This window comes from Chiloscyllium punctatum, chromosome 1, assembly GCF_047496795.1.
Source record: "Chiloscyllium punctatum isolate Juve2018m chromosome 1, sChiPun1.3, whole genome shotgun sequence".
Taxonomy (NCBI): Eukaryota; Metazoa; Chordata; class Chondrichthyes; order Orectolobiformes; family Hemiscylliidae; genus Chiloscyllium; species Chiloscyllium punctatum.
The window spans coordinates 41,527,212-41,552,075 of record NC_092739.1 but is presented as its reverse complement, the minus strand read 5'-3'; the positions used below and the strand labels follow the sequence as shown (position 1 = coordinate 41,552,075).

At 39.6% G+C, this 24,864-nt stretch overlaps 1 protein-coding gene across 9 annotated transcripts in view; it reads right to left on the bottom strand.

Moving 5' to 3' along the window:
* Positions 1-24,864, bottom strand: part of ptpn13 (protein tyrosine phosphatase non-receptor type 13) — a 265,404-nt gene that overhangs the window by 197,086 nt on the left and 43,454 nt on the right. For all 9 annotated transcript variants that reach the window (XM_072547657.1, XM_072547747.1, XM_072547874.1 and 6 more), the window contains exons 3-4: positions 18,875-19,044; positions 13,476-13,541 (exon numbers count right to left, since the gene is read on the bottom strand). In XM_072547657.1, the coding sequence (XP_072403758.1) occupies positions 13,476-13,541; positions 18,875-19,044 (236 nt within the window). The remainder of the gene's footprint in view (positions 1-13,475; positions 13,542-18,874; positions 19,045-24,864) is intronic.

Genomic DNA, 24,864 nt, shown 5'->3' with positions numbered 1-24,864 from the left:
AATTTAGTTCACTCAAAGGTGAATGTTCTGCTCAGTGAAAGCTCCAAGGTGGTCATTGCTGCCTTAGAGCTTCTGGCACCAAATATCAGCTCAAGGTGACACCCCTTTGGGAAGCCCTGGTCCAGGTGCTGCTGTGTATTTGACTGTATAATTTTTCCAGAGAAAAAGTGAGGACTGCAGATGCTGGAGATCAAAGTCAAAACGTGTGGTGCTGGAAAAGCACAACTCTTCAGCAGGAATTCCTGATGAAGGGCTCCTGCCTGAAACATCAATTCTCCTGCCCCTTGGATGCTGCCTGATCGGCTGTGCTTTTCCAGCACCACACTTTTCGACTGTGTAATTTTCTCAGCCTAAACATAACATCAATTGCTACCTTTGTCTGGAAGGATTCCTTTGTAAAATTTTCAACATTGCTACGGAAATTGTTGAACTCAGCTGAGCAAGAACCGCTCAACACACTGTAGAAGAGTGCAGTGAAAACGGCTCAGCAAGGAAGCTACAAAATAGTTACTTTAAAAAGCTGAAAATGCTTCAAAACACCTCATGATCTAAAAATGTAAGAGAATTATCATAGAATCATCGAAATGTTTCAAATAAAGTACATTCTTCTGTACATTTTTTTTCAGGTACTGCATTAATTCAAACGTTGGCACGTTACATTGCTAGAAACGACTCTAAAGTTCACTGATGAAACAATAAATTTTTAGTGATAATATTACATACTTCAAAATAACTTATATCCAACAATTTGCTGTTTATATTGCTTAAAAGAATTTGCAGAACCATACCATCTCATGCTCAAGTGGAGCAAACCTCAATTCATTTTACAACACTTTCCAGCTGTTGAGTTTCCAAAATCATCTGTTTATAGTTAACAGTTAACAGCTGTTAATGGCAAATCCCTTTTGATGTCAAAACTTCAAGGTAATAACAAGGCATCAAGAATGCCAGTGCATATGTTTCTTTGCAGTAATATTAATTTGGATGACTAAAATTAAGGACAGATTTTTCTTTTAATCGACACTGAGATAATGGAATAGTTTTAAAACTCTGACAATGATGGCGAACATCAGTAAGTAATATTAAAGAGAATTGATTTGATTTTCAACTGTAATAATTAAACTCTTTCAGCCTAATTACAAATCTCATTTAACTTCAGATTAGATACTATTTTACATTACATTCAATTGATTATCATTGTGATCTTGTTGTACAGTGTGTAGCTTTCCTACCTAAGACCCAGTTACTCTAAGTTTGAGTACCATCCCAGGATTGATAACCAAAGATGATGCATTCATAATGCAGCCAGAGGTTCAATATCAACCTGTAAATACTGCATGCAGGTGGAATGAGTGGGAGAGATTCCTACAGAAAGCTGGTGATACTATTACTACCATATTTCCAAAACATGGGAAGACTATGGCTTAGTGCTTTTATCACTGGACTGTTAATCCAGAAACCCAGGAAATATTCTGGGAACTTGGGTTCAAATCTTGCCACAGTGGTGGAATTTGTTTTAACTGGCGATCTACTGTAGTATATTGTATATCTCCCTCTCTGCCACCCTCTTGGATTCTCTTAGAGAGGTGTAAATAAAGATCGTCGTAATTCATTCATAAATAGTGGGGACTGTCGGCTAGGTCCACATTTCCTGCCCATCCCGAATTGCCCCAGAGAACTTGGCGCTGAGATGTCATTTTGAACCGTTGCAGTTCTTGGATTGTTGGGATGCAGTACTAGAGAAAGGGAGTCCTAGGATTTTTGACCCAGTGATGTTATATATTTGCAAGTCAGGCTGATTGAGACGTGGAGGGGGATCTTACAGATGGTAGTGTACCTAAGCATCTGCTGCCCTTGTCCATCAAGGTGATAAAGGTCACAGGTTTTGAAGGTCCAGTTGAAGGAACCTTGGTAAATTGCTGCACAGTATCGTGTAAATGGTATGCACTGCTATCAAAATATGCCAGTGATGAAGAAGCAAAAGTTTGCGGATGTGGTACCAATCAGGTTGGCTGCTTTGTGCTGGATGGTGTCAAGCCTCTGAGCAACACTGAAGCTGCACTCTTCCAAGCAAGTGGGGATCATTTCATCATACTCCGAACTTGTGCTTTATAGGTGGTGCAGAGACTCTGGCAGTCAAGTGAATTACAACAGAATTCCTAGACACTGACTTACTCTTGTATTCTCAGTGTTTAAATAACTGTCCCAGTTCAGTTTCTTGTCAACGTTATTCTGCAGGATGTTGACTGTGGTAGTTCAGTAATGGCAATGGTATGAAACACCAAGGTGTGATGGTTAGATCAGGTGCTATGTAGTTGGTCATTAGGTGGCACTCGTTATTTGCCATTTAGATTAGATTAGATTACTTACAGTGTGGAAACAGGCCCTTCAGCCCAACACCGACCCTCCGAAGAGCAACCCACCCAGACCCATTCCCCTACATTTACCCCTTCGCCTAACACTACGGGCAATTTAGCATGGCCAATTCACCTAACCTGCACATTTGTGGACTGTGGGAGGAAACTGGAGCACCCGGAGGAAACCCACGCAGACACGGGGAGAATGTGCAAACTCCACACAGACAGTTGCCTGAGGTGGCAATTGAACCTGGGTCTCTGGTGCTAACCACTGTGCCACCCAGCTTTAGACAGGACACCGTGTAGGTCTTGCTGCAAAAGGACAAACTATTTCAATGTCTGAGAAACTGCAAATGGTGCTGAATGTTGAATCATCAGCAAAATCCCTATTTTTGACCTTATTAGGTAGGGTAGGTCACTGGTTCAACAGCTAAAGATGGGTGGACATAGGAACATTACCTTGAATAACTCACTCAGTAATGCCCTTTGGTTGAAATATTGACCTCCAACATCAACAACTTTCATCCTTTCTACTAGGTATGACTCTAACCAGCAGAAAGTTTTCCCTTCGATTTCCATCAATTCCAGTTTTGCTCATGCTTTGATGCTGTCTGGTGTCAAGGGCAGTCTCCCTTGTCTCACCTCTGGACTTCAGCTCTATTGCCCATGTTTGGACCAATGGTGTAATGAGTTCTGGAGCTGGGTAACTCTGACGATGTCCAAAATGAGCATCAAATGAGCAGGTTTTTCCTTTACAGTGTCCCTGATAGCACAGTCTATGACCCATTTCGTTTCTGGGCTGATAATCAAGCCTAGCCTGTTAAAGTGGCAGTCAGCCACTAAATAAATTTGCCTTGATTTTGTGCACAGGCCACACCTGGACAAATTTCATACTGCTGCGTATGAGCCATTGACGCAGTTTTACTGCAATAACGGGTGCTTACAGTGAATCATGTGATGAGTCTTTTCTCAATGCAACAGCCTTAGTAATCAAACACTAATGTGTACCTTAGAATGTGATTACTATTGTAAAATGAATGGTTCCAAAGGAACTAAACGTTCATGTCACACTGAGTGCCACAATTTCTGTTTATGTCACCCAGACTATGGGTGGAGATATATAGTTGGATATTGAGGAAGCAATCAATCAATAAAATGCTGCACAGCTGACAACAACTTAGACAACTTAGACAACTAGTGGAAATACAAAGAAGCAGTGGGAAACTGAAGCTGGGGATCCACAAGAGTTAGGAACAGAGGCAGCTTATTCTGAGTCTGCTCACCATTCAATAGGATCGCAACTGATCTTCAGGTTCAACTCAACTTTTGCACCTGCTTCCCACATTCATTGATTCATTACAAGGCCAAAACGTTGGATGTTCCAGTCTTAATCATAGTCAATAATGGAGGATACACAACTATCTGATGTGGAGAATCCAAAGAGTTCCAAATTTTGGAGTGAAAACATTTCTCTGCATCTGCATCTTATATGATCAGTCCCTTATCTTGAAAATGGCTTGTTTCAAATCAGCAAAACAAAATTACAGAATAACGATTGCATTATAAAATCAATGTGGACAACACTCAATCACTGAGATGTTACCCTGACTCTCACTGCTGGCTCTTTGTGGTAGCTGCCACTTCTGCCACTATATGATGCATAGAAAGCATTTTTTGAGGTTGTTCACTACCACAAAACCTCCCTCCTTCACCTTGGGTCTGCCTCATGATTCGTGATAGAGGATATACTATTGTAAAGTTCTTACAGAAGAGATACTATTTGTGATGGATATAATATGTATTGCAAGATAGCAATAAGCACAACAATAGCACTGCTCAGGCATAATTACTAGGTGTTTTGAGAGCTGTACAGAATACACCTGCACTTTTTGCCTAGATACTAGTGGTCTAGTGTCCAACTACATATCCCCATCCATAGCCTGGGTGACAAACAGAATTAACAGAGCACACACAATGTAAAATGAACATTAACTCCTTCAGAAGTGTTCATTTTTATGACAATAATCGCATTCTAAGATACACAAGCATCAGAGTTTGATTGTCTTCCATTTCCGGTGACATTCTGAAGTGCTCAAGGCAGCTACAGAGATGGATAATTGTGTACCCCTTGCAGCACTGATCATCCATGAATTAATGTAGCAATAGATTTCCCAGAGGCCAATGTATACAGTTGTTGTGGTTTTCCATTTTCAACCACTGTGATTGTATATCCCAAGTTACTAGTTTCTGGTCCAAGAGCAGATCTACGTCAATGTGAAGACATTAGTTTTATATTGACATTTATTTATCCTGCCGTCTGGCATTTTCCTCTCATCTGTAACACAACCTTAGAAAATCCAACAAAGAGCATTTATCTTCTCCAGTAAAACCAAAGATAAAATAGCTGTTTAATCCTTTTTAATGGTACATTGTCACCAGTTTGCATGTTCAACATTATTAAATCATATAACAGAGTCACCAAGTTATATTGCTTCAATTTTCTACATGTCGATTTAAATTGTCAATAATCTAGATGGCTTGCATTTGTATGACTTCTGTTTCTTTATTTAGTTGCTTAAAACACCAACTCATATTTTTGAAAATGAACAATACTTACACCGTGCATTTTCTGAAGTATAGGCCCATTTTGATGGACATTCATTTGCATGGACATTTACTTGAATTCTTCTACAGTTAGCTAACTCAAATTGGTCCCAACAGATTTTAAAAGCATAGCCAATATCTTTTGCTTTGTCAAGAAAAAGATACCAAGAGGAATCAAAAAACAAATTAGTCTTTTTGTGGTATAGATATTGAATTGCACAGCAGAAGTAAGGGGCCATATGACAAACCTCCTAATCTGACTTTTTTTGATGTTCTTATGTAACCTACTCAATCTCTCTTCAAAAGGAGGGACCTTGCTTCCAAAACCAGTTCAGTCAATTGTTATCCCTCTTGACAGTTATGTTCTTTCTTCTGGTCCCACAGGTACTGGTTAATAACATGTTGATGTATTTGTCTTTCCAATTGCTTGCTCCATCTGTATGTTAACTTTCAGCCAATACACATTTTAAAGTTCGTGCTTTAGAAATAGTGTTCCCAATTCATCAATTGCATTAGTGAATTCGTGTTAACAAAATGCGCGTTATTGCAGCATGACCTGTAATTCGCTAATGCTCCAGAGACATCTGATTAAATGCCATCACTGCATCTGAAGGAATTTAAGTGCTGCTAATTAATAAATTTGAAATAAAATGGCAATCACAAAATTATCACCGGTTGTCACTGATTCACTAATGCGAAAGTGAGGACTGCAGTTGCAGGAGATTAGAGAGTGCCGTGCTAGAAAAGCACAGGTCAAGCAGCATCCGAAGAGCAGGAGAATGAACGTTTCAGGCAAAAGCCCTTCATCAGAAATTCCTGATCCTCAGATGCTGCCTGACCTGCTGTGCTTTTCCAGCATCACACTCTCAACATTGATTCACTAACGTCATTGTCTGACATAGATGTAACTCCAGGTTAAGTTTTCCTCAAACAGTGGAGAAAGTCATTAGTTGTAGATGGCCCTCGATCAACTACCCAATGGCAAATGGCAAAGGACAGCAAACGTTATCTATTGTTAGTGAAAGTTCTTCGCTCTGTCTAAATACATTGTTTAGTATGCAGATAGTGCCGTTTTGTAGCCTCATGAGATTCACACCTCAGTTTTAGGTAGGCTGTTCCTGACATGACCTCTTGCATTCTTCATTCAATCAGGGCTGATTCCTTGGCTTGCTGGTAACAGAAGAGTGGGGAATATGCCAGGGCATAAGATTGCAGATTGTGTCAGAGTAAAATCTGGCTGCTGTTGATGCTGCTGCTGATGGCCCCCATGTCTCATGGATGCCCAGTCTGAAGTTGCTAACAATCAGTTTGAAGTCTATTCCATAATGATAGTGGCACTCAATGCGATGGAGAGTATTTTTAAAGTGAAGATGGGACTTTGTCTCCACAAGGATTATGAGGTGGTCACATTTGTAGATATTATTATGGACAGATGCATCTACAGCAGGCAAATTGGTGAGTACAGTGATTGGAACAAGGTCAGCCAGGTGGATACCACAAAATATGAGCCAAGATTACAGTGGTGCTGGAAAAGCACAGCAGGTCAGGCAGCATCCGAGGAGCAGGAAAATTGATGTTTCGGGCAAAAGCCCTTCAGCAGGAATTGGCAATGGGCAGCAAATGCCCGAAATGTCGATTTTCCTGCTCCTTGGATGCTGCCTGACCTGCTGTGCTTTTCCAGCACCACTCTAATCTTGACTCAAACCACCAGCATCTGCAGTACCCACTTCCACCACAGAATAAGAGTTTCCTGATTGGGGCTGTTAATCTGGTCCAAGTATAGATATACACAGGAGTGTCAGGGTTCGGTTTACTCTAGAAACTGGCTCTGAGCTAGCTGAAAGCAGTGTCAAATACTATGCATGTGTAAATAAAGGGTGATTTGGTGGTGGGATACCAGCCTTTGTGGAGTTATTTCAGTAAGGAGGAAGCTCAAGTTTGTTTTTCCTTTTCATTGCTTCTCTAGATTGTCTCAGCGAACGCAAAGCATTCTGAAGGGGAAGTATGAACAGCCAACAGTCATGATACATATTGGTACCAATGACATAGGTAAACAAAAAACTGAGCTTCTGCAACAGGAATACAGAGTGTTAAGCAATAGATTAAAAAAAAGAGGACTACTAAGGTTGCAATTTCTAGATTACTTCCAGTGCCATGCATTACTGAGTATAGGAATAGGAGGTCAAGTCAGATGAATGCACGGCTAAATGGATGGTGTAGGATGGAGGACTTTAGATTTTTGGATCATTGGGACAGTTTCTAGATGTGACCTGTACTAGCTGGATGAGTCATACCTGAAATGAAATGGGTCCAATATCCTTACTGGGAGGTTTGCTTGTGTTGCTGGGGGAGGTTTTAACCTAATATGGCAGAGAGATGACCACAGAGTAGACGTAAAGTTGGAGGTAAGGTCGAATCAGATACTAAAGGATCTAGAACAGAACAGCAGGCAGAGAAGATGTGGGTATGATATGGCACTTGGAAGGACTGGAAAGCTTAATTTTATCTATTTAAATGTAAGGCAGATGAACTTACAGCATTGATCTGCAGGTGGGAATATGTCATTGTTACAATCAGAGAAACGGTTAAAGGAAGGACAGGACTGGCAACTCAACATTCCAAAGTACAGAAGTGCGAGGGGGGTGGGAGAAGTGCACTATTAATAAAAGGAGATGGTTACTGCAGTAATGATACAGGATGTCTTAGAAGACTCTTCAAATGAGTCCACCTAGGTAGAGCTTAGAATTAAAAGAGGTGATCACGCTGCTGGGATTATGTGTTAGGGCTTCCAATAGTCGGGAGAGACAGAAGAGCAGATATGCACGGTTATAGTAGCAGTGACTTAAACTTTGCTAACATTAACTGGGATTGCCTTAGTGTGAAAGGATTATATGTAATGGAATTTTTAAAGTGCATCCATGAGACCTTTTCGTGCCAGTATATAGATTGGAGGCAGTGCAAGGACTAGTCTGAGGGAATGAAGCTGGTCAAGTGGCTCAAATGTCAATGGATGAATATTTTGGGGACAGTGACCATAAATCTGTGTTTCAAAGTTATTATGGAAAGGGATAAGGATAGTACAGAACTTAAGTATCTAAATTGGGAGAAGACCAATTTCAATATCACCAGACAGGATCTGGCAAACATAGACTGGGAGCAGCTACATGCAGCTAACTCTATTTAGAAAGGGAGTCTTTTAAAAGTAGTACAGTGAGAATTCAGAGCCAGCATATTCCTCTAAGAGAGAAGGGTAAGGGCAGCTAGTCCAGGGTACCCTAGAAGTTAAGGGATATCAAGAGTTTGATAAAGAAAAAGGAAGCATATGTCAAGAATAGAGCATAAGAAACAGGGCAGACCTTCTGAGTGCAGGAAGGTACTTGAAAAAGAAATTCGGAGGGCAAAGAGGGGTCATGAAATACCTTGGACCGATAGCATTAAGAAAAACCCTAGGGCATTTTAGAAATATATTAAGAGCAAGAGGATTACCAGAGAAAGAGTGGGGCTTATTAAAGATCAACAGGCCAGTCAGTGCATGGAGCCAGAAGATATAGGTGAGGATGAATATTTGTCATCTATATTCACAAAGGGGAAAGACGTTGCACCTGAAGATTTAATTTAGGATAGTAGGTTCGAGAACATGTTAAAAATAATAAGGAAGTGTATTAGAGGTTTTATCAGGTTAATGTTGCATAAATCCCCGGGACCATTGAGATATATCCCATGCTGCTCTGGGAAGCATATTTAGTATTTTATTGGCCACAGCTGAAGTGCCAGATGACTGGAGGAGAGGTGGTTCCTTTGCTCAAGAAGGGTAGCAGAGGTAGGCCAGATAATTACAGACCAGTTAGTCTAGAGTCGTGGCAGGGAAATCGTTGAAAAAAAAACCTTTGAGGGATAAGATTAATGAACACTTGAAAAGGCAGGGATTAAATCAGAGATAGTCAGCATGGATTTGCAGGAGGGAGCTCCTGCCTCGTTAACTTAATTGAGTTTTTTGAAATGGTGATTAAATAAATTGATATGGTGACTTAATATATTTGGTGAGGGTAGTACAAAAGGTAAGAGCCCATGGTATCCAAGGCAATTTGGCAAACAGGATCTAAAATTGGTTTTCAAATGGGAAGTGAAGGCTGGAGGAGGGTTATTTCTGTTGTGATTAGCAGAAAGTTTCCTTACCTATGTTTGTCCTGACACCAAAGTCCATGTTGAGAACTCTCCTGACTGTATAACACTATGCCACCAGCTCTGGTGGGTCTCTCCTGGGATGGTGGTGGTAGAGTCTGGGGAATAGTCATGCTCACAAAATTACACCTTACAGAGTTTGTGAGACAGCTCTCCCAATTTTAGCACTAACACCCATACGTTAGTGAGAGTGACTTTGCAGAGTCAACAAAAGGATGAGCTTTATTGTATCGTTCTCTGTGCCTTAGTCAATGCAAAGTGATCTGTCTAGCTTAATTCATTTTGCAGTTTCTTGCATATGATACAGCTAAGTGGCGTGCTAGCTCATTTCAGAGGACAGTTAAAAGTCACCAATATTGCTTTGGGTCAGGTAAGGATAGCAGTTTCCTTCCAAAAACAAAATGAACCAGATGCTATTTTTTTCCCAGAACAATTGTTTCAAAGTCATCATTGTACTTTTGAATAATTCAAATTGTAACATCAGCTGTGGTGGAATTCCAACCCAGGTCCCCAGAACATTATCTGGTCTCCAGATTACTGGCAACAGTACCACTATACTATCACCTCCCCTAAACTGCATTCCCTCAAACTGCATTAAGCTAATTTTAATCTGACTCTCTGCTCATTCTGCCACTAATCTTTAGAATGATATCTTATTCATTACTAGTTCTATATATTTCTAACTCAGTTGCATAATATACCCATTTCTAGCTCAGTCACTCCTAAACTCTTACAAAGACATTCACATTCCACCATGTTAAATACCTCCTTGGTGTTTCATCAACCAATGACCAGAAAGTCCAATTTGTTCAAAACTTTATCACACATTCAGTTCCACTTGCCTCACATCCTGATCTATATATTCAATCCAAAATTATGGTCTTTACTTATAAATCAGCTCACCCAGCCATGGCCTTACTACATTGTACATCTGCATTCTGCTGTCAATATTGTTTCACAAATGTTCCATGTGTAATGCTCTAACTTAATGTTTATACCTCAGTGTTTACCCTACAATTGTTTTACAGAAGCCTTGGTTCTACTTTTTGAAATCAGCCTTGTATCCATTTCATTAACTTTAAAACCCTAGTCAACATTTGTCTCTTGAAGGTGCCTTTATGGTCCTATTCACTACCTTGCTGGATCAACATCCATTTTGAACACACTTGTTTGTCGAGTTTCCTGGGATTCTTTTGTTATGTTAAAGGAAAGTTGTCATCATTGTAATTTTTGCTTCTAATTTTTCTTTCATTCATTACAGGTCATGCTGTTTAGTAATTGATTAAATTTCCAGGTATGTACTTCTCCTGTACTTTAAATGCTGAGCATTTTATTCCACTTGTCATCTACTTAAACACTGCTCAACAGCTTTGCCCAGCCTTGAGCCTGATCAGATATTAGGCTGCTCATGCAAAACTTATCAATTTACTAGCCCTTTTTAATCATTATGACCCACTGAATCCTGAACAAACTACACCATGAAACAGCTAAGCAGTGGTACATAGATTAACTTGGATTGTGAACCATTTGAGCACCCAAATTATAATGGTGATGGAAAATTCAATTTAAAATTTAAAAATATCCTTATTCCATCATGAAGTGCATTGCTGATTTGGTGGTTTGTAACAGGTATTAGCTTTATTCTTCCCATTAAATTATCTAATGAGAAGAATTCATTTTTATAATCTTGTGCCTCTCATAGATTGATTTTAATAATATCTTATGTGAATAAGGAGAGCTGACTGAAGCTTTCAAAATCATGAGTGGACTAGATAAAGTAGCTGTTTCCACTTGTAAAAGAAACAGGAATGAGAAGACACAGATTTAAAATGATGTACAAATGAAACAAAGGTAATGTGAGAAAAACATTTTCACGCAGCATGTTATGGTATAGAATGCATTGCCTGGAAATTTGGTGGAGTCAGCATTGGTTGGTAATTTGGATACAAGTTGTTTCCAGGGATATGGGTAGAAAGGCAGGGGATTGCCACTGGATAACAGAACCAGTGACTGACCTGCTTCTGTAACAAAAGGATTCTGTGATCTTCCAATTGGCTATGACATACAAAGCTACATAAATTTGTTTCCTGTTTATTTATCTTTCTCAATCATGAACTCCTGCATGTTGTATCCATAACTATCATCTGTCATCAGTACTATTTCTTACTGACACAGCAGCCACTTTCCAGCACAGTATTTCTAATTACTATTGTCTTCATGTAGGAGCATTTTACTTTAGGTTAGCCCTGCTTTTAGCCCTAGTTTTGGCCACTTACTCTGTCCTTTCACTAAGAAGCTTCTGAAATCTCAGCCAAACTCTCTGAACCTCTCACCAAACCGGTTTATCTTTGAACCTTTCACTTAGGCCAAAACCATCTCAACTTTGTTTCAGGAACTTCTGATAATCTCTCCAAGTTTCCAATCCTGTCCATTTCTTTTTCAACTCTCCCCAACACAGCCTCCATCTCCATAGACACACTGAGATGTTTTCTATGTTAAGTACACTATATAAATACAACCAAGTATCTGGCTCAACTGTATCATGTCATCACCTTGCTAACAATCATCCACTGCGTACTCAGTATCATTATGGATTTATTTTCCTACCCATATACTCCTCTACCCATCCATCTATTGCAGCCAATTATTGATGTTCACTTCTACAGTTCTTCCGAAACAGTTACTGCTTTGTCTGGATGATATCATTATAGTCGCACCAGACCGCCAGTCACTTTGTTAACGTCCTCAATTTCCTTGGTAATTTTCTGTCCTTTATCCAACTCTCAGAATTTTGTGCTTTTCGCCTTTGAAAGACAGTCCTTGCACATGAGATATTTACAATACCCATATTATTTATTTCCTCAATCACTGACTGGATCCTTTGATATCTCCTTCCAAGTCTATGTGCACTAAAATAGTTTTCAAAACTTCCCATCAACTGACGGGTCTTCAAATTCCTGATCAAAAAGTTGTCAAGAACTAAAATCTCCTGCTGTGCTTTACTCTCTGCCTTTGTCCAATCCATCTTCTCTGGTTATGGCTTTTCTACCTGATTTTGGGCATTTGGTTATGTTTTCATGTGACATTAGTAGTGTCTGGCATTTCATTATTGGTACAATCCTGTGAGTAACAAGCTTCCTTATATTTTTCCATTTATTTCACCCTTGATCCATCCAATATTCCCATTTTCCTTGAGTTCCTACCATGCATGTCTTCTTTTCATGGTCACGGTCCACCCAACTGTATTAGTCTTAATTCTACTCCAGTGACTTTTTCTTTATTTCACTGGCTGAGGAGACTCATTTGCTGAATCCAATCTTTCAAGGATCTCTTCTGTGTTTGTTTGTCCTTTCAGAGATCCTTTCAGGTTTAAATTGTCAACTATGAATTTTCTCATTTCTCCCCCATCTATTATCTACCTTGCACGTTTGCAAAATCACAGTTATCCTCATCATCCTGCTAACTCACTCAGGAAAATAGAAATGTGTTATATACAGAAATATGAATATAGGTTTACACAACTTATCAATGTTAATATGGAATAATAAATATACTGCAAATTCACAAAATTATGATGTGGTGAGATGTATTTAAAAAGGTATTTAATGAGGATCCAACAAATTAAAGTTAATAAGCTGAAGTGCTAATTTCTTAGCAGCCATTCATTTCATTAGCTCAGATTTTCCAAAATCTTGTTTACCAAATGAAATTCCTTATCTGTAGTTAAGTCTCACTGATGTACGCTGACAGGTCTCTTGTATTTTTTTCAAGAGCATAGTTGCTCAAGGGCCCAGAATAAAATTTATTCATTATTTCTAACCATATCAATCCACATATCTTGTGAAACTAAATAATTATACCAAAAAAAATTAATATCAAGTGTAAAAGAAATCCTCGAAAAGTATTGTAAAATAAAACTTGCTCCTTTGTTTTATAGTGTTAAAGAAATAGCTCCAGTTTTGAACTCAAACACTTGCCAGAGCAAATCCTGCCAACAGAAGCTGTAGATGGCTTGGCATACAGACAATTTGTATAGGTCAGCGAGACAAGACCTCAATGATGAATTTGTGCATACATTTCCAAACCACAGTTTCTAAGTAAATCTACATGCGAAATCTACAAAATTCTAACAAGCGGCTCAAAAACAAATTTTGGAGGTCAGTAGAGAAAAGAAAATGTATCACATAAATTCAGGAATTGGGCAAAAGCAGGGTGGTTCTGGCTTCCCTAAACTGTCAACTTTTATGTCACTATTGCATTTGGGTCATTTCTCTACAATGAAGTAGCACCAATTCCTTTAATGTGTCTGGATTAAATGTACCTTACACCTACCTGGTCCAGAGGCATTTTATAATCAGCTCCCCAATACAAAGTCATACCAAGAGAATACACGTGCATCTGCAAAATCAAAAAAGTTATGATTCAGTAAAATTTACAAAATAGTTAGAATTATTGTGGAATTGTAAATCAAACTTTCATTTTAATATCAACGTAAATTTTAAAACTGTTAGAATACACAACTCCCGTACGTTGCCATTTTCATTAATTTAGTTTGTTAATTACACAGACCCTAAACAAGAAGGATGTCACTTTCCAAACACTTTGCAAAAAATAGGTCATGCAACAAATCTTTACAGTTCAAATCTTTTGGAGCATTAAATCAATCTAGTCCAACTTTTAACCTTCAACAATGATATGATGAAAAATGTGAAGCAGCTCTTCACAAAGGTTTTTATTGCACATTATCTGGAAGATCCTCATATTAACCATTGCCTATTGATTCATTTTACATTAAAGCAAACTGAAACAACTTGACAAAATGCACATTATTGTTTTATTGGAGTAAAGTGAAAATCAGATACCTGTGACAGATTAACTTTACAGATCACACCAAGGGCTAAAATTAAGACACTGGGTGTTCGCCAGTTAAATTAAGCTCCGTTGTTAGCATGAAGATCATGTATTAAAAATACATGTGGCAACCTCAAATGCTGTCAATGCTTAAACATCACAACACCTTAAATAATTTCTTTGCCTGTCACCTGCTGCATCCTACACATAGTAATGATCCATTTGATGGCAAAATAAATGATCAACTTTCCTACATGAAATCATAGACATTTAGTTCATCTTGGTAACTGGATAGAATAATGGAGCAGAACAGTATTTTTGCATATCATGGATCTGGCTTGAATCTAAATGCAGCTAAATGGGAAGTAAGGTCACTCATAATTTGCCCTGCTGGTCTTTTGCTTGTCCTTAGATTCTGTGCATTAGGTATAATGTCCCTCCTTTCACCCATGAAGTGTACTGCCAATTGCTTACCCAAGTCCCTTCTCTTTCCTCTCAAGCTTTGAAAATCTTCTCAAAATTGTCCTTATCATTATCTCCTAAATGGTTTAATGTTTATTCATTTATCTGCTTCTATACCAGACTGAAGAATATTTTTGCAATTTAAAAGATATTTTAGAAATGCAACAGGTTATTATTACTATTTGTATTCATCTCTCTTGCTCTTCAAAGGTTCCCAAATAAAAGGGGTTTGGGTACTTTGAGTGTAATTAATATTGGTTAAGAATTGATGCCACGTAACTATACAACATTCAAAGACTACAAGGATGGCATATGAAGAAAATTACGAAACTAAGAGTATTACTGTAAATCTTCAAAGATTTGGTTTATAGATATTCAACAAAGCTAGGGGGGCATTCAATTCCTGACCAGGTGGGCCCAGTTCATGAAATATTCCATTTCACAATAATTTAAATTCATCACTCTAAGCCAATCACCTTCCACCATAATGGACTATATCTTGTTAATCTTCAAAACTTCCTATAACTATATAGTTTCAAGTCACTACTTGTCAGACTTAAGAATCTGGGCGACACAGTGGCTCAGTGGTTAGCACTGTTGCCTCAGTACCAGGGACCCAAGTTTGATTCCACCCTCGGGCAACTGTCTGTGTTGAGTTTGCACATTCTCCCAGTGTCTGCGGGGGTTTCCTTCGGATGCTCCAGTTTCCTCCCATGGTCCAAAAAAAGTGTAGGTTAGGTGGATTGGCCATGCTAAATTGCCCACAGTGTCCAGAGATGTGCAGGTTAGGTGGGTTAGCCATGGGAAATTCAGAGTTACAAGGATAGGGTAGGGGTGGTTACGTCTGACTGGAATGCCCTTTGGAGGGTCGGTATGGACTCAATGAGCCAAATGCCCTGCTTCTACGATTCTATGATCTAACTTAGTTATTGACCATGAATTAATTAAATTCATACTTTAAAGTTCAACATTCTCCTCCAGGTAATGATTTGTAGATTAAGACTCAATAAAAGTAAATTATTTGAAGCAGTGAAGAAGCAAGTTAAATTATGGGATACTCTGAAGACCTAGTTACTCAATATTAAACTTTAGACACCCAAGAAAATAATCAAAACCATGCTTCACTTCACTGGTGGCAGAGCATGTGAGCTGGTTGAGGAGCCAAGTTCTGTAAACAAGGGGAATATCACTCTCAATGAAGATTTAGCCATTAAGGCAGCAGTACAGACTTCACAATTGGCCTCATTGCCCCTCAGTTCGAGAGCAAAAGCACCACAGTGCATCCAGTGACAGAAAAATGTATACAAAAGAAAGATAAAGGGGAAAGAAAAAGAGAGGAAACAATCCCATGATGGACTAATTGCTCTAAATTGTTTTATTATCAACACAATGACAGCAATAATGCATTTCTTCACAACCTATTTACCTCAATCAACTACGTAGACTGCTTACTCACCCTCACAGCATTATTGTCCAGACTTACTTTCAAGTTCTATTGATCATTAAGATGTGAATCATGCTACAAAAGCCTACCATAGTTACTTGTAAAAAAATCTGCATTTTTGTTAAGATTACAGATAGCTAATTTTATCATTGCAACCCTGCTTCCCCTTGAGAGACAATCTTATCCACTGATTAGCTAAATCAGACATTGTGAGATCAGGACTCAATACAAGTCAAAGTTGAGGGTTCTCCTGTGGCACAGTGGTATTGTCCCTATCCCGTACTTGGAGACCCAAGTTCAAGTCCCACCTGCTCCAAAGGTGTGCAATAGCATGCGTGAACAGGTTGATTAGAAAAATAGGTATAACTCAACAAGCATTCGACGGATGGGGACACAGGGCTTGCTGCAAGTTTAGACACAGGCAGCTGAGTTTTTGATGCCTTCAAGTCCATCCAATGTACAATGTAAGAGACCAGTCTGGAGTCTGTTTGATTAATCAAGTCTAAACACAAGGGAAGTATGAAGCATGGAGGACTGATGCAGGTGCAAAGTCATGTGATACTGTGGAGGGAAAACGAAGTGGTCTTTGTCCTGGCACAATTATGAGGTCAGAAGTAAATCATGCGATCAGATCTGATGTCAGGGCTGTGCATAGACTGACTTTAATTGCAGATTGTTGCCAGGCAGAGGCAGGGGAATGGATTTGGAAGCTAGAGGACAGAGTTATGGAGTCTGAGTTGTACAGCACGGAAACAGACCTTTTTTGGTCCAACATGTCCAATCCGATCAGATATCTTAAATTAGATTAGATTAGATTAGATTAGATTACTTACAGTGTGGAAACAGGCCCTTCGGCCCAACAAGTCCACACCGCCCCGCCGAAGCGTAACCCACCCATACCCCTACATGTACATCTACATGTACCCCATGCCTAACACTACGGGCAATTTAGCATGGCCAATTCACCTGACCTGCACATTTTTGGATTGTGGGAGGAAACCGGAGCACCCGGAGGAAACCCACGCAGACACGGGGAGAATGTGCAAACTCCACACAGTCAGTCGCCTGAGGCGGGAATTGAACCCGGGTCTCCGGCGCTGTGAGGCAGCAGTGCTAACCACTGTGCCACCGTGCCGGTGGTAATCTCGTCCCATTTGCTGGCATTTGGCCCATAATCCCTCTACACCCTTCCGCGTCATGTACCCCTGATGCCTTTTAAATGTTGTAATTGTACCAGCCTCCTCCACTTCTATCAGCTTGTTCTATACACGCATCATGCTGTTTGTGAAAACGTTGCCCCTTTGGTACCTTTTATAGCTTTCTTCTCTCACCTTAAACCTAATGTCCTCTAGTTCTGGGCTCCCTTACCTTGGGGAAAAATACCTTGTCTATTTATCTATCCATGCCCCTCATAACTCTGTAAATCTCTATAATGGTCACCTCTTAACCTCTGATGCTCCAGCAAAAACAGCCCCAGCCTATTCAGCTTTGCCCTATAACTCAAACTCACCAACGCTGAAAACACTGGGTTCAGTCTTCCCAATATCTAACTGAAGTAAATTTCTGCTTGCTATTGAATGCAGAATAAGCAATGTAATAATTTAAGAGCAGTGAAGGAGCAGTTACAGTAAGGTAGAAGTGACTGCCTATACAAACTAATACTGTGTCTCTGGATGATATCACCTAGAGAAAGCGTCTACCAAGAGAAAACCAGCAATACAAAGGCCCAAGGACAGATCCCTGGAGAATGCTAGAGATTAAAGCGTAGGAGCAAAAAGAGAAATCATTTCAAGTGATAAAATGGCTGTCATTAGGTGGATAAGAAAGAAATCTCAGGAGAGAATATCAGGAGAGTGTGTTAGGTAAGGGGTAGGTGTGGACTTGTTGGGCCGAAGGGTCTGTTTCCACGCTGTAATGTAATCTAATCAATCTCAGGGCGGCACGGTGGCACAGTGGTTAGCACTGCTGCCTCACAGCGCCAGAGACCCGGGTTCAATTCCCGCCTCAGGCGACTGACTGTGTGGAGTTTGCACATTCTCCTCGTGTCTGCATGGGTTTCCTCCGGGTGCTCCAGTTTCCTCCCACAGTCCAAAGATGTGCAGGTCAGGTGAATTGGCCATGCTAAATTGCCCGTAGTGTTAGGCATGGGGTACATGTAGATGTACATGTAGGGGTATGGGTGGGTTACGCTTCGGCGGGGCGGTGTGGACTTGTTGGGCCGAAGGGCCTGTTTCCCCACTGTAAGTAATCTAATCTAATCTAATGAAAGAAGTCCCACTCAGCTTGGACAACTATGTAGAGGTTTAGAAGAAGGACTGTGTAGTTAACAGTGTTAAAATCTGCAGATGGTTTGAAAAAAAGACAAGGAGGGAAAGTCAGCTTTGTCACAGGGACAGAGGTGTAATTTGCAATTTTTGTAAGAGCCTTTTTCAATCTTGTGGTAGGGATGAAGGATTGATTATGGTTGGGGGGGCGGGGGGGGGGGGGGGAGGGGTTGAATTAAAATGTGAACGCTTACTATGTTAGCTATGCTTGGAGCTAAGTTTAGAAGCACTTCTCCATTTAGCAACCTCCTTCCCATTACTGTAACTGTCAATTTTAAATGGGAGAATACCAATTATCTCCCAAACATGCTTTTGGTAGGGAAAACCTCCCTCCACCCAGGTTTAAAGCTAAATTCTTCAAAACAAAACCAAATATCACCAGCAATTTAACTTCAATCTGTAACGAGATCACGTTGACATGCGTTTCAAAGATTTCAACTTTTCCATTATAATAGCTTGCCTTAATATGCATCAAAATGTTTACCTGTGGAGAGATTAGATTTTGTTTACATGGAACAGTTATAGAACGCTTCCGTTTTAACCACATAGACACAACACTTAAATATAACACTTGCACAGTATTTTAATCATGCATACTATGAATTTAAACAGCTCCTGTTTCCCACACAGCTGACTGCTTAGTTCCATACCTTTTCAACATCAGAGAGACAGGACAAAGGTCGACTCTGCAAAACCTCTGGGGCTGTAAACGCACGCAGGTCATGATTGGAAGCATTCTCATCAGTGTAAGAAATATTGCCAGAAGGTAACAGCAAAAGAGACCACGGACTGATGATAAAGCCTAGAGCAATAGGGTCAGCTATAGAAAAGAGAAAATGACAACAAATTAATTACAGACATGTGACCTACTCTACCTCAAGCAACTCTGCCCTACCAAGCATCCACACCCTGCCCTTGCTAACGTGCAACAGTTGTTCTCCACATCTGGAAATTATATATTCTGTTGAGTTTGAGGAAAAGGGAAGATAAATGACACATGATAAAGGAGTACATTGAGCATTACCACGGTTCTCCAACCTCTCATTTTAAAAAAAATCCAGTTCTCTCCTCAAGAACAATTTACTATTCAATTCTCATATTATGGACTGTATCTTTTAATGCTGCTTTATTTAGATTAGATTCCCTACAGTGTGGAAACAGGCCCTTAGGCCCAACCAGTCTACACCGACCCTCCAAAGCGTAACTCATCAGACCCATTCCCTTTGACTAAAGCACCTAGCACTATGGGCAATTTAGCATGGCCAATTCACCTAACCTGCACATCTTTGGACTGTGGGAAGAAACCGGAGCAAACCCACGCAGACACTGGGAGAATGTGCAAACTCCACACAGACAGTCACCAGGGGCTAGAATCGAACCTGGGACCCTGGTGCTGTGAGGCAGCACTACTAACCACTGAGCCACTGTGCCACCCTAAGCTATGAGTCAAGCTCTGCAATACAGAGTATCTCTCTACAAGACTGTATTGAAAATAGAATTAGACATCAAAATGACAAAAAGCTATTAAAACTACCCTGTTGTCTGTACTGCTAGTGACACTTTGCTACACAGTGGAAAGTGAACTAACAGGATGTAACAAAATCTCCACCCACATGAAAATGGGGAAAACTGTCTAACCACAAAAGCTCATAAGGCAAATGAACATGGTAGGTCATTCTGTTATACAAACTCATTAACTGAACGAGGCACCCAAATGTGATGGAGAAGAAACATTTTGCATGCAAAACTTTAAAATAACACTCCTGACTCTAACGTCCAAGTAGGTGATATAAATCACAAAGAACCTCTGTTGCTGCAGTGATTGTTGTACACCTCCACTTCCCAATCTATTTAATTACCTGTAGCCCCTACTTCTGATGTTGTTTTGTTTTCAGCTTGTTAGCCATCCTGAGGGTTGTCTCCTGACAAAGCATATTGTGAACTTAACCATGAGCACAGTACTTCTATAAATGATGAACAGAACATTCATTTATTATGTTATCCTATTCAGGTAAGAAACTATCACCCATCAAAAGGAAAAGAAGACTCCAAAGAGAAAATTAAATGGTACAATGACCTATTATTTCTGGAATGCCAATCCAGAGACTAAGGTAACGAATTTGAACCCAGGTTCAAATTCTGCCATGACAGATGGTGGCATTTGAATTTAATTAAAATCTGGAAAGAAGAGTCTAATGACTACCATGAAACCATTGCCAATTGTTCAAAAACCCATCTGGTTCACTAATGTCTTTTAGGGAAGGCAGATGCCATCCTTAGCTGGTCTGGCCTCAATGGGACTCTAGACCAGCAGCAATGTGTTTGACTTTTAAATAACTTCTGGGATGGGCAATAAATGCTGGCCTGACCAGCAACATTCTCATCCCATGAGCGATTGAGTCAGTAAATAAATAAATGAAACCGCATGCTCAAGTGAACATAAAAGGCTACTCTGACCTCTGCCCTCCAACAATTTAATACACATCAAGATGCCCTGAGAGAGATGAAAACCACAGCCAACCATTCCTGATGGAAACAAACCAGGAACGAATAAACATGCTTTTCTATTTCAGACCACTAGTAAAGGTCAACTTTACAGATATTCTTTGAGTAGTCAGATATAGTTTGAGTTGATTGTTTTTAAGGGGGCCTATGTGAATTATATTTTATCTTCAAATATATTGTAACTACATAACTATCAGACCTTTCATTATCAACTTTTAAAATCTACCAAAGATTTGATTGCATTCTGACTACATACTTCATCATTTATTCTCCCTTTAAGTGCTGACATGTTGCAGGCCATTAAATGACAGCCACCACACAGCCCTATCATTATATTTAATCACTTGCCCTGACACTGTAAAGAATATTAAATTCATTGATCAGGATTGAGATACTAAAGTTAAAAAGAACCTAATTAAATACTTTTCAAAGTCACACACAGCATTGAACCAGTGTTACTTCACCTGGATATTTAAGCCTTAAACTTTATTCACAAAATTAAAACATTAAAAACCTATGCATAAATAGCATGCATAAAAACAAAAGGTTGAGTTCAAGTTATTGGTAAAATCTGCAAAGTTTTAACAGGTAAATCATTACAAGAAGATATTTGAACAGTAATGTTATCAATACAGAAGGCAGCTTAATGTTCTTTTTGAAACACCTTCAAAAATATGAACAAGTATAAAAAATGAGTAAAATAATATTTTCAAGTTTCAAAATTACATGGTAACATTGAAGGAATTGCTTGCCTGAGAAGAACAAATTTATTTATGGATGCAGAGTGGGCATAAACATATATACAATTTACTGTGTGAAAGACAGTATTGCTCCTGAAAAAAATTGAATGTGCACATCTGCCTGTCATGATGCACTTAGTATAGTACAGTTACATATTACTTCAGAGTTGGCCACTGTTCAGGGACATGAGAGTGTGACTCTGAACCACGACTGGTAAATATTTCATGCAGGACTTTGGTGACAATGTCCATAGTTGTGGAATATACTACCTTCAATCAATCGAGTGAAATAATCTAACCACCATTAGATACAAATTTGTACATTGGAACACAAACAGGTCAGCCCCTTTAATCTCTTATAGTCTAGAAGGAAAAGTTGCAAGAATCACTGGTTCCCTTCTATTATGACTATATGGCACTTGCCTAACAGTTAGTTCTACGTCATAGAGTCATAGAGATGTACAGCATGGAAACAGACCCTTCAGTCCAACCTGTCCTTGCCGACCAGATATCCCAACCCAATCTAGTCTCACCTGCCAGCACCTGGCCCATATCCCTCCAAACCCTTCCTATTCATATACCCATCCAAATGCCTCTTAAATGTTGCAATTGTATCAGACTCCACCACTTCCTCTGGCAACTCATTCCATACACGTTCCACCTCTGCGTGAAAAAGTTGCCCCTTAGGTCTCATATCTTTCCCCTCTCATCCTAAACCTATGCCCTCTAGTTCTGGACTCCCCGACCCCAGGGAAAAGACTTTGTCTATTTATCCTTCTACCTGTTGGTGCTTCCTGGCCACTACACCAAAACTCAAGCACTATTTCTACATTTGTGATGCCCAGGTGCCCTCAATGTGTCGTGTCAAGGTTATTGGTTCATCATGAAGGAGGGCTAATGAGTCTGTCATCAAAAACCAATAGGTCATCAACAACATTTAGAACAAGAGTATGTGAGCGAAATTGCTTTTCATAATTAAGCCACTAGCTTTCAATATTGGCTAGATTTCTTTACCATATCAATCAACAGTGAGACATTTGGCATCTTTTCTTGATTCCTCTCTGATAACGTTAAGCTTTGTATGTTTCACTGGCCACAACATTCTTGTTGCTTGAATATTTGATTCACAGTTCACTGGCAGAATCTTTCATGTGCTAGAATAAGGTTGTGAACAATCAATCGGAGAACAATCTTACGACAGATCACTAACTTTCCTTGCTGTTATATAGTCAGACGTGCAAACTTTATAACGTGAAGACAAATTTGTTATATCAGTGCAGCCATTCTTGTCAACATTTCTTTATCTACACAATGAGATAAGTAGTTTATGATTGGTCTCCATAAAACCCGATATGCAATCTAAAAATCTCTCAGACACATGTAACAAGAGAAAGTCCTTTCTGATAATTGTATGTTGATTTTTCATATCAGGTAATGCTCAGGATTCATAATATATTGGTTTTATATGTCTGATCTGTTGTTCTCAGAAGAGAACTGCTCCAAAACCTGTGGCTAACACACCGCAGCAATAGTAGTCAGGAACAATGGATAATAATGGGCCAAGATTTAGATCATTAGTCTGATCCACGTGCTAGCCAGCTAAATGACATATTGACTTTTATTGTAAAGTGATTAAAATAAAGGAAAATGACTGTATCACTGCAGTTTCATGGAGTCATAGAATCCCTAGTGTGGAAACAAGCTCTTTGGCCCAATAATTCCACACCGACCCTTCGAAGAGTCTCCAACCCAGACCCATTTACTCCTGACGAGTGCACCTAACCCTACACATCCCTGAACACTATAGGCAATTTAACATGGCCAATCCACCTTAACCTGTTCATCTTTGAATTGGAGAGGAAGCCAGAGGAAACCCATGCAGACATGGGAAGAATGTGCAAACTCCACACAGACACATTCACCAGAGGCTGGAATCGAACCTGGGTTCCTGGTGCTGTGAGGTAGCAGTACTAACCACCCTGTCACCCAGTAATTGAAAACATTTAATTTGCTGTACAGTGCTTTCGGATGATATGAGGTCATGAAGGGCAATGTAAAAATGCAATGCCTGACGTCCATTTAGACAGTCAGTTTCCACTTTTCAATGATTTGCTCTTTTGTTTTTATAGATCCTCCCAAATCCGACTGCCTCGTAACTTGAGGGAAGCTGGGCAGCAATTAAACCTGTCCAAACCAATCCAGGTGAGTAACTGGGCCATAGATTGTGTGAGACTTCACGTGAAGTACGTGTGTTTTATCTAAGGAAGGATATATTTGCATTCAAAAGAAAATTCACTAGATTGGGTCTTCATATCATGGGGTCAGCCTGTGATAAGAGTTGTAGTGAACTGTGTCCATATTTAGACAGAATGAGAGATAATCTCATTGAAACATACAAGATTCTGAAGGGGCTTGTTAAAATAGACATCAAGGGATTATTTCCCAGATTAGGCAATCAGGGAACATGGGGGCACAGCCTTAGGATAAATGGCCAATTGTTCAGAATTGAGAGGAGGGGAAATTTTTTCACACAGAGGGTTGTAAATCCTTAAAATTTACTAATCCGATGGTTGTGGATCGCTGCAACGTTAAATAATTCAAGCGTGAAATAAGTAGATATGTAGTCTCTCAGGGAATTAAGGAATGTGGACAATGAGCAGGACCATGGAGTTGAGGTGAAGATCAGCAACAATTGTTTTAAAATATGGTTTTATGGGGTTTATACACAGGTTTATGGGGCTGTATGATGGATTCCTACTTCCTACTAGTAATTATTTTCTCAATTACTAAAAACAAGGGCAGGAGAAGTGACTGTGCATTATTTCCCCAAAGAAATGCCCTGCAAAGCCCAATGGAAGAAAGACCTAAAACTGCTAATTCGCTGTCCTGCCAAGTGTGAAGAACTGCAGAGCTCCACAAGTTCTTTAATCTATTTACCTGCAAGTATGATGTAACCTTCAAAATACAGACTACTAAATATAAAGGACACTTTTGAGTTAAAACCTTTCTGAAGGAGCCAATTTGCAATAAGGAATGGCACAAGTTAGGACTTTGAAACATTTAAGTTCTTTCCTTCTCAAAGGCTTTCAGTGCCAGCCTGAATTGCTATTTGAATTGCCAGTCCGTGATGAACTGGTTTTGTCAGTTTATTACTAGAACACTGGAAAAATCAAGGTAACAGGTTTAGTGCTCCATGAGTGAGAAACTACCCCACCCTTTAGAAGTGAACGATTTGCCAGAGTATCACAAAGTAGCATTGATACAACAGCAGCAAAAGATAAACGATGTAGATTGCCCACTCCCAACTATCAGAGGTAGAAAGCACGACACTTGGACAACAGCGTAGGGGCCTGTCAAACTAATTGCACAAAAAAACACTTTTATTTGCATCACCA